Consider the following 11,234-nt stretch of genomic DNA (forward strand, 5'->3'; position numbering starts at 1 on the left):
TTATTTACAACATAGTACTAACTGAACATGCATAATAATATATTTATAACAATGCTCATATAGTTTTTGGATAGAGTTAAAAAAAATTCAAATCATGCACGGTCAAGCTTTTCTATAACAGTCAAAAAATTTTATACCACTTTTATATAACAGGTTAATTTTTTGAAATCAATTTTTCATGTTATGTTTACAATTTTACATTCATATTAAGCCAAATATTTACCCGAAAAAGAGATTTCTAAGATAATCTCGACAAACGGCCTCTCTCATAGGGAACAAAGAACTTGGCTGCTGTCTTGAATCAAAGCTAGAGCTATTCTCCATATACCTTGTCTTCCCCAGCCTCACAAACAAGGTAATAGTAATCGAATTCCATAAGCTTTTGGTTAATGTAGTTGATGCGTGGGAAAATAACCTTTATAATAACCGAGGTTATGTAGTTTTACAGTTTTCTAAGTCAGTATTGTGATGCCTTTTACCTGTTTGGCAAAATGCCTGAAAGAAATTTTACTATATTTCGTCTTTTCTAGAACTGTCCAATTGTAATAGTTGATGTTTTGCACAACTTTTAACTCTATAAAATTACTTGTTTATTTTCCATTCATGAAGGACTTTAGTTAACAAAACTCGAAATAGGAGTAGTTTTAGTAGTTTGTGCAATTGACGTAAAACTTATCACAGGATGTTCTCTTTTTGTTTTTGTTTTTGTTTTTGTTTTTGTTTTGTTGACTGAGAAATCCCCGAGGACTAGTAGTGCACTTATTATAGGAAGTTTTCTCTTCTATTTTCCCTATTGATTACGCAAGGTTCTTCTGATCGTCCTTTAAATCCTAAATCCTAAACCGGGTTTTCTAGATCATGTTTCATTTCTCCACATCTAGCTCGATCTCTGTTTTAAATTCAGTCGTCTTTATCACTTGTCTCGACAGCTCTACTCAGAACACCATGGATTCACAGAGCCAGAATACTTCGTTGCAGCGGCTGCAAAATGTTGAGAAGGTAAATGCTTTAGAGAATTATTGACTTAAGATGGGCTGATATCAGCAACTGCTACATTTGTATCTTTGTCTTCAAAATACTTTTGAGTTCTAATTTCAGTAACTGTTACATTATTGACATATACCGGCTGAATTGTATCTTTCTCTAACGTTTGCAGAGGATAGTTAGAGTTCTGGAGCTAGCAGGAGGTGTAATGGATGAAATGGCAAATCCAAGCGGTCCGAGGAAGGAGCTTATTAACAACCATTGCAGTGAGTTTATGCAACTAATCAAGGTTTGAACATTCTTTACTACTTCGCACCTAGAAGTTCTAGAACCTTTTTATCTGTTAACAAAACCATTTTATGTGTAATAAGAAGCCGTTAACCTTTCGTGCTGCTGCTCTTGGCATTTCATTGTATGACTCTGATGATACTCTTGCTTGGTTACTGTTTGTGGTTCTTTTTTTTTTTTTTTTATGTGCATTTATTTGCCATTTGGTACTGAATGCGAAATTTCTATATGAGGTAAATATGGAAACTTATTGTTTGTACCTTTTACATTACGAACTAATTTGCTGTTGTCATGGGCAAAATACCATTAGTTTTGTCGGAAATAACTGAGTCTATACCTTGAGTTCTGATAGAACTAGATCAGTTTGAGAACTATATGGATGATATTTTACCTATTACAACAGGACATCCAGGTCACACTGCGCGAAGAAATCAAAAGCGCATGTGAATATCGTCCTTTTGAGAACTGTGACTATGTACCAAGAATATCAAATGAAATCTGTTGCAAGAAACTAGAATACGTTATTTCTCAGTTTGATGATATGAAGCGAACAATTGAGGGGTATCATGCTGCAGCGTTAGACCATATGGCCCTAGATTAGTAATGTAGGAATATGTCCCTGTAATGCTGGATTTATATGTCCCTGTAATGCTGGATTTATATCTATTCCACTTAAGTTCATTATCTGCTGTTGAAATGTTGGCATGAAACATTGGTGCTCACTTGTTTTTTGTTTATGTTGCAATATTGCTCTATTTGTTTGTGTACGTTATATACTGTATTTCTTGTCTGTAGTTGAAATTATAGTTGGTAGGAGAATGGTTATTGGTTATGATTGACATGCTGTGAAATTAAAAGAGCAGAGGATGAATATAATGAGTTGGTAAATACATTTGACTTGAATCTTAGTAGTAATTAGAGTTTAATTTCTGTAAAGTGTATAGTTCTGGGCAGAGAAAATGACCATCTAATGCGTAGGGAGTGGGCTATTTGGTCCTTGATGTATACCCTTAGCAGAATGTATAATTGTATACAGAAAGTGGACACTTTTGGTCCTAAACCCTTGGGGTTCGTTTGGTACGCGAGATAAGGTACATGGTTGATGGAGGATAAATTTATACCATCAATCAAACATGGTCTAAATTTAATCCCAGACTTAATACTGGATATACCACCTTATCCCACCTTATGCCATCAAACTTGGATCATTTTATCCCACCTCCTAGGTGGGATAAAATAGTCCGGGGATTATTATCCCGGGATAACTTAGTCCGCTTACCAAACGACCCCTTAAACTAATGATAGATGTTAAAAAGGTAACAACGAGAGAAAATTTTTATTTCCAATTTAGCAAATAATAAAATTAAACAAATGTGATAATCTGATTTCCAGTTTTTTATTTTTTATTTTTTATTTTTTATTTTATTTTATTGTTTCAAGCATTCGGTATTCAAAATTTACTAGCTTGGTTGATACTTCCTATCAAAGAGAACTTCATAATCAGAGCTCGAGCCAAAGATCTCTAATTAATGATAACGGACCCTTTACCATTTCAAAGAAATTGAGATTAGTCGTTAGATTCCAAAAAGTTGGGTTCCCATACTTCTAATCAGACTGTCTCTGTTGACTAAATTCAATCAGAATTCAATAAGATCAATCAAAATTTTCCAACTCATCTGTAAGACTAATTCCTCAAACTTTCTCAAAAACCACTACCTGGTCCACTTTAATTGATTTTTTGGCCTTTTTTTTTTTTTTTTTGTGGTCCACGGTATTTAAGTTTTTCAGATATCAGGAAGGAATTAAATTTTTTTTTCCAAAGTTGCCCTTGGAGTAAAGAGTTTAGGAGTATTTTTTATATTCCAATAAACAAATTAAGGTTAATGTAGTCAATTTTATTGTTAATTAATGCTAAAAAATAAATTCTTTAATATGTGTAAAAATAACAGAAAAATCAATTAAAGTGAACCGGAGAGAGTACATCCAGGTGACCACTCCCCAAAGCCCTTGGCTTTCATCATTTAGTATAAGCCCAAAAAATTTTCATCAACTTCTATGCACTTTCTCTCTTTCTCTTCTCAAATAACAAGATCTCATCAACTCTTCAAACTTCCAAGTCCACCCCAATATTTATATTCTCTCCTCCTTCCCTCATCCTCAAAACCACCAAATATCTCTTATATTTCTCTTACTAAGTTATTTTCATTTCCTTGAATCAAATATGAAGAAACTTTATAGTAAAGGCACAGTTCATCCAATTACTACTCCACCTCTGGTATTATCGGACCAGCTTTCTTTGTTACCAGCTACAATCTTGACACTATTTTCAGCTTTACCTCAAGAAGATAGACAAGTCTTGGCTTATTTAGTTTCTTGTTATTCTTCTAACAATTTCTCCAACAATCTTGGAAACTCTACTACTCATAAGAATAACAACAACTGCTGCTACTGTTTCAACTGCTACATGAGTTACTGGATAAAATGGGATTCTTCTCCTAATCGTCAACTTATTCATGAGATTATAGATGCTTTTGAAGATATGGGGTTGCAGAAGAAAAAAGGAAAGAGCAAGAAACATAGGAGGAATAAAAATAGAGGATCATATGAGGTTAAGGAAAACTCTGAAATTTGTGAATCTGATTCTTTGGAGGGAAATTCCAGCAGCTATGATAATGGTGATAGAGAAGAGGAATTAGGAGATGAGAAAGGGTCTGTGAGAAGGTTTGTGAGTTTTCTTGGGGAAAGCTTGTGGAGTATTTGGAATATCTAAAAACAATAACAACAAAGTAATCCCACAAATGGGGTATGAGGACGGTAATGTGTACGCATCCTTACTCATACTTTGCCAAGGTAGAAAGACTGTTTCCATAGACTCTCGGCTCAGGGAAGCATAGTCACGTCACTTTTTGAAAAGAAATACTTTTATAAGGTAATTTTGAGAATATTTAGGTTGGTTTTGTTCATTTTTACTTCTACTTATCCCATAGAAGTTTTGTTCAATTTTCTTTGTTTTTCTTTGTCACTATGTTTTATTTTTTTCATTTTTTGGGTTATGTAAAATACCCTTCATGACAATGTAAGATATATGGTCTTTTTTGAATGTTCACTTTCAACTTTATTCTATATTTTCATATATTGATATCAATGCTTAGTTAGGACTTCTTTTTCCCCTTAAACATTGTGGAGTAGTTTATGAATAAACCAAGTCCAAAAAGAAGCGAGTTTGTTTCTTTTGAGGAAATATTTTGTATAGGAGATACACTTTCTTGGACTTTTACGGCTAATAATTGGAAAAAAAAAGTTAAATCAATAATTAAGTATAGGGTTTACATACTTGGAAAAATGGAACTTTAGGGAATTTGTTTATTTATGACTAATGAAGGGGAGCCTTGGCGTAACCGGTAAAGTTGATGCCATGTGATCAGGAGGTCACGAGTTCGAGCCGGGAAAACATCCTCTTGTCGAAATGCAGGGTAAGACTGTGTACGATAGACCCTTGTGATCCGGCCCTTCCCTAGACCCTGCTCATAGCGGGAGCTTAGTATGCCGTGTTTTTTTTTTTTTTTTTTTTTTTTGTGACCAATGAAAGAGGAGGGAAATTCTTGGTCATCCATGGACAGTTTGAAAACTTGATTAGAACAGGTCGGCCACTATTGTTTCTTTTTTTTTCTTTAATTGGAAATTGAGAAAAGGGAATGGAAGCCTTAGAGCAATGATAAAACTGTCTTCGTGCGGCCCATAAGTTACGGGTTCGAACCGTAGAAACAACCACTAATGCTTGTATTAGAGTAGGTTGTCTACATCACACCGCTTGGGGTGCGGCTCTTTCTTGGACCGTAAACGCAGGATATCTTGTACACCGGACCGTCTAGCTTTATTGGAAATTGAGAAAAGTAGTACTCTATTGACCTTTTGTTGGACTGAGAAAATGACAGGGCCTAAAATTGTGTTCTACAAGTGATACGATTTTTTTTTTTTTGTGCATATTCAGAACTATTATTCCCGCAGAGTGCAGACCCAAAAAAAAGAAAGGAACTATTATTCCATTTCTTTCTATCATCATTGGGCTTGAGAAAACTCAATAGGGTACTTCTAGTTTTTGTCATGTTGACAAATATGGCTCAGACACTAGTGAGCTGGTTTATTTGTGTGTTTTCTCAACTATCTATAACTCAAGATAAATGTCTAAGCTCAGATAAAAATACCAAATATCAAAATATGGTAGGTAATAGTTCAATACAAACACGGCTGGGAAGTTAGCAGTTATTGATATTGTGCCGGTGAGAGATAGCATGTCCGATAAGTTGAGCTGCACAAACTTATAACACTACTATAAAAATAAAAATAAAAAAAAAACTCTACCGGCAACAGAAAATTGAGGTACTCCATCAGTTGCAACTTATGTGGCATATTTTCTTTTGTTTCAAAATCAATGATATTTTTTATATTTAGAAATAATTTAACTTTAAGGCTTTCATTTTATCCTTAATGAGATGATTTATAGTCACACACAATAAAAGACTCCAGTTATAATGGCCTCTTAGTTTCTTTTATCTCTTCATTTCTCATTCGGTATCTGACACTCGTTTTGGGATTTCATCTAATCCAATTTTCGACGCGTAAGATTAATTAAAGGGAGTCTATTTTTTTCATTATTTAACATTCTGCTTCCCATTTACGGCAACTCTTAAACAGATTGGGTATATTAAACTCTAGTTATAATTTGGACAGTTCAGGATCTCCTCTCTCCTTCCAGCAAATTACTAGCTCCCTGCATCAACACTATTTTAATTATAATTATTTCTGTTAAAATAAATATAAGTGTATCAATACTATAATGATCAATTATTGTTACTTAAATAAAACCATTTTTTTTTGGTTTGGTGAAGAATGTTGGTCTCAACTCCTATTCCCTCCATTATCAAATTATTGCCTGTTGAATATAAAAATATTCAGAACCCAGTTTTTTATTTGTATTAAATTCCTTATGATATATCCTTTTCTTTTTTTGGTAAAGGAACTTGGTCTCAACTCCTATTCCCTCATCATCAAATTATTAGATATTGAATATAAATATTCAGATCCAAATCTTTCATTTATTGGTATTTTATTTATTCCCTTGCCTTATGTCCTTTTTTTAAAAAAACATTGGTAAGGACAATGATCTCAACTCCTATTTCCTCCATCAAATTATTCGATGTTGAATAAAAATAATCAAACCCAATCTTCAATTTAATGAAAATATAATTCCTTACAATATTTCAATATTATAAACTATATCGTGGATTCCCTTATCATTATTCTTTACAACGCATCGTGTATAATCTCTTTTGCTGATCGAAATATCATAGTTTCGCATCATTCGTATATACATTATTGATTGTTTTCTATTAGCATGTCACCAGATGTGACCCAGGATTTTGAAAGTGGTGGAAGGACCACTGTCGAATAAAAAATTGAACAAATGTTGGAGCAGGAATCAAACAAGTATCACACTCAAAGGTTAAATAGTGCCCCCTTCTAAATCGACCTATACTACTGCCTCAATTTTGAGCAGTAAAGTGTTAATCAAAATATATACTAGTTAATATATATATATATATATATATATATATATATACTAGTTTCTCGCAACTTGCGTAATACGTGTATATTAAGTCATGTATTACATGATTGTTAGGAAAATAAGACAGTCCAAGGCACAAATAACATCATGTATTCACGCAGGATCCGAAGAATGACTGTACCCCAGAGGATATAATGTAGAAAGCCTACTCTAATACAAGCATTAATAGCTGCTTTCACAGTTCGGATCCGTGATTTATAGTTCACACAGAGACAATTTTACCGTTGCTCCAGATTCCCCTTTCATGTTTAGGAAAATAGATTTTTGGGAAAATAATAAATTGGTGGCTTTGATAAAATATTCTCCGTCTTGCAACCGGAAAGCAATCTTTCACATAGTTCATGCATACTAATAAATTGTATAGAACAAATCAATTTCATACAAATAAATTATATTCTAAGATCATCACATAACGAATATTTACCCTAATATTTTTAGAGATTGAATTTCATAAACCACAACAGGAACCCAATTTTATTATCACTTTCTTCTTTATGACGTTTTGATATTGTTTCCAACTGTAGCAAGCTAGTGATCTGATTTATGATTCACTATTATTTTTCATACTAGTTAATTTGTCTGCGCTTCGCACGGTAATAGAACACGTTATTGCATTTTAAAATATATAGTAAAATATTTCAAAAAATCTTACTTATTCTTTTTGATTCTTCAAATTCTAATAGATTAATATAGGTGAAACTATTTTTTATTTTTCTTTAATAAGCATGTAAAGTAAGAAAAGAATCAAGAATATTGATCTCTTTAATTTATAGAAATAAATGTTTGAATAGTTCGTTGAAGAAACTTCTTATTGAATGAGAAAGTTTCTAATATTTGAAGAGGATTAATACATTATCGTTATTCTAAAAGGTCAGAGACGGAGTGTACTCTAATTTTAGAACAACGTCAAAGTTTTTTTTGTTTAAGAAAATAAAAATATTAACCGGAATATGAGATGTGAAATATGTTGCAAATAAAACCAAACTCCATCAAACGAAATATGAATTGGTTCCTTTTCTTTAAAGCAAGTACATATCAATTTTATACTATTATTTTATTAAGAAAGAATTAGCTTCTAAGCAACACCATTTGGCATTCGCATTCCAAATGGGAAAAGGGTCGACAAATGTACCTAAAAATCAAAAAGAAAAGATAAGATAGAAAACGCAAGAACACAAGGATAATTTCTAAAATTATTTCAGGAAGATTAAAAAGAAATTTGACAAACAAACGAAAATAAATTCTAGGACAAAAGTAAATGGCACCTAATACATAACAATGATTGAAGACAAGGGTGAGAAAAGTGGGATTGATCTTGTAAATCAACAGAGTAGGTAAGTTTTGAACTTTGTAATCATTCATATGAATTTAACAATATATATATATATATATATGACATATAGGCACTAACATGATTATATATATCGGGTTTGTCTATGCATTTATTATTACCCACATTCGTGAGACAATTTTTTGATGATTAACTATATCATAGGCAGATTAGTATTTTAAATCGAGAAAACCCTTAATATAACATATAACTACAAAATAAAAAATGAAAGAAAGACAAAGAGCAAAAAAATTACCTTGAGAGCTTAGAACGTGATATCCATATCTGCTAGACTTCAAAGCTAGCTAACCACAGAGTCATCAAAGTAATAGATAAATAATGATGTCGCAAACTATACTTATCATTATTTCGTAAATTCAAACAGAAACTCTTGAAGAAAAAAAAGAGCAGACACCTTTCATTAATCTTCATTTGCTCTTCGAGTTTCTTCATTATCAAATTATCATCCTTATGGATCTAAATCTTCAGTTTATCATTCTTAACATGTATTATCATTATCATAGAATAGTAATGAACTATAATTGTGGAATAGGGAAGGTTGTAACGGTCCGTAACATTCATTGTTGGGATCGTTTCTTTCATTAATGGGTAGGTATTATATTGTATAAAGAAAAGAGAAATTTTCATAATTACTGGTGAAATAAAAAAAATTCCACAATCTACAACTATTAATGAAATAACATATTCTACAACATATCCATAGTAAATGTATAGACGTTAGCCCTCATGGTAGATTTTCTATTAATTAGGAAACTGATTCTAAAAGTATGAGATTAAAATAAACACCTAAAAATAAGGGAGTATCCTTATTTAGGGTAACATAAAGGAAATCAATATCAAATGCAGTCTATTATTTTCTAAACAATCTCCTTCTCCTTTACTACCTTTTCAAGCTATAGTTCTACGTATCTGCATTTCAACTCCAATATCTCTTTCTCCTTAAAATGATAGGGTATATTTATATTATATACGTATATGTCATCAATATATGTTTTACATTTGAAGTAAATATATCACATAATCTATTTACATACTTGTAATATACATAATATATATATATATATATATATATATATATATATATATATATATATATATATATATATATATATATATAATTTATATTAGCACCAATATATAACATTTATTCATTATATTCGTATACCAAATATATATTATCTATATATTATTAAAAGGAGAGGAAAAAGTCTTCTCCTTAAGCCAAGTGGCGGCTTAGAAACAAGCCGCGTGGCATAAGTAGTTAATAATTAATTATTTAGTTAATAATTAGTTGTTGATTATTGTTTTTGAATTTAAATATTTATAAAATAATAAAATAAAATATTTTATAATTAAAAAAAATATCCATTCAAATTGGAGAGCATTTTCAAGTTGGAGCTTTAAAATTATTTTAAAATAAAAAAACTAAAATTAGAAAAAATAAAAAACTGTCAATTCAAACTTTCTTTGTTTTTCTAATAGCTTTTGTTTTTCTTTTTAAAAACAAGAAGTTTATTTATTCAGAAAATATTATTGAGAATAATAGAATAAAATATAAAATAAAAATATATATCTTCTAATATATTATAAAAAGAAAGAAGCATACAAAAATTTAAATAAAATAATCTATATCTATATATATATCTATATATTATTAAAAGTAGAGGAAAAACCCATCTCCTTAAGTCAAGTGGTGGCCTAGAAAAAAGTCACATGACATAAGTTGTTAATAAATTATTTAATTAAATTAGTTATTGATTATTATTTTTGCATTTAAATATTTATAAAATAATAAAATAAAATATTTTATAATAAAAAATAAAAATTAAAAAACTACTGTCCATTCAAATTGGAGAGTAGTTTCAAGTTGGAGTTTTTAAATTATTTTATAATAAAAAACTAAAAATAAAAAAAATAAAAAACTGCCAATTCAAAATTTCTTTGTTTTCTAATAAATTTTGTTTTTCTTTTTAAAAATAAGAAGTTTATTTATTCAGAAAATATTATTGAAAATAATAGAATAAAATAAAAAATAAAAAAATAAATTCTAATATATTATAAAAAGAAAGAAGCATACAAAAATTTAGATAAAGTAATCTATATCTATATTCTATATATTATTAAAAGGAGAGGAAAAATCCTCTCTTTAAGCCAATTGGCGGCCTATAAAAAAGTCACATGGCATAAGTAGTTAATAATTAGTTATTTAGTTAATAATTAGTTATTGATTATTATTTTTGAATTTAAATATTTATAAAACAATAAAATAAAATATTTATAATAAAAATTAAAAAATTTAAATAAAGTAATATGCTAATAAAAGTTTCTATTAATAATGCAATAATACTAAATATTGGATAATATAATAAAAAAAATTACCGAACAAGCCTATTATTCGATGCCTATATAAGTCTTATTAATTTAATAGAGATTTTATTCATTAAAATTCAGATAATATTATGGAGAACAATAGGATAAATTTAAAATAAGAAAATATTTCAAGAGTACTAAAATATATCTTCTATTATATTATAAAAAGAATATAGTAGACAAAACTATTAAATAAAGTAATTATGCTAATAAAAATTTCTATTAACAATGCAATAATACTAAATATTGAATAATATAATATAGAAAAATACAGAACAAAAAAGTTATTCAATGACTATACAACTCTCTTTAATTTAATAGAAATTTTATTCATTAAAATTCAGATAATATTATTGAGAACAATATGATAAAATTTAAAATAAAAAAATATTTCAAGAGTAATAAAGTATATATCTTCTATTATATGACAAGAAGAAAATAGTAGACAAAAATATTAAACAAAGTAATATGCTAAAAAAATTCTATTAACAATGCAATTATATTAAATATTGGATAATATAATAAGAAAAAATACATAACAAAAAAGTTATTCGATGGCTATATAAGTCCATTTAATTTTATAGAGATTTTATTCATTAAAATTCAGATAATATT

The 11,234-nt window shown here is 29.4% G+C and overlaps 2 protein-coding genes across 3 annotated transcripts; both read left to right on the forward strand.

The window, feature by feature from the left end:
• The first annotated feature begins 214 nt into the window (after positions 1-214).
• Positions 215-2,044, forward strand: LOC104118052 (mediator of RNA polymerase II transcription subunit 11-like). 2 transcript variants are annotated; one of them, XM_009629223.4, is made up of 4 exons: positions 215-355; positions 930-999; positions 1,157-1,273; positions 1,676-2,044. In XM_009629223.4, the coding sequence occupies exons 2-4, from the start codon at positions 946-948 to the stop codon at positions 1,871-1,873; spliced, it is 369 nt and encodes a 122-aa protein (XP_009627518.1). In that variant the 5' UTR covers positions 215-355; positions 930-945; the 3' UTR covers positions 1,874-2,044. The 2 variants fall into 2 exon arrangements, with proteins under 2 accessions (XP_009627518.1, XP_033517654.1); XM_033661763.2 differs by lacking the exon at positions 215-355 and having other exon boundaries at positions 750-999.
• Positions 2,045-3,493: 1,449 nt separating this feature from the next.
• Positions 3,494-4,042, forward strand: LOC104118050 (uncharacterized). The gene has a single exon (XM_033661764.1). The coding sequence runs from the start codon at positions 3,494-3,496 to the stop codon at positions 4,040-4,042; it is 549 nt and encodes a 182-aa protein (XP_033517655.1).
• The last annotated feature ends 7,192 nt before the right edge of the window (positions 4,043-11,234 follow it).

The sequence above is a fragment of the Nicotiana tomentosiformis genome, chromosome 4 (assembly GCF_000390325.3).
Source record: "Nicotiana tomentosiformis chromosome 4, ASM39032v3, whole genome shotgun sequence".
Classification (NCBI taxonomy): domain Eukaryota; kingdom Viridiplantae; phylum Streptophyta; class Magnoliopsida; order Solanales; family Solanaceae; genus Nicotiana; species Nicotiana tomentosiformis.

What these genes read in the sequence shown, in the direction of transcription:
- LOC104118052 (XM_033661763.2), top strand. Translation starts at nt 859, where the DNA reads ATGTTTCATTTCTCCACATCTAGCTCGATCTCTGTTTTAAATTCAGTC. An exon ending in GGCTGCAAAATGTTGAGAAG is followed by an intron (nt 1,000 to 1,156) that starts GTAAATGCTTTA and finishes TAACGTTTGCAG; the next exon opens with AGGATAGTTAGAGTTCTGGA. An exon ending in AGTTTATGCAACTAATCAAG is followed by an intron (nt 1,274 to 1,675) that starts GTTTGAACATTC and finishes CTATTACAACAG; the next exon opens with GACATCCAGGTCACACTGCG.
- LOC104118050 (XM_033661764.1), top strand. Translation starts at nt 3,494, where the DNA reads ATGAAGAAACTTTATAGTAAAGGCACAGTTCATCCAATTACTACTCCA.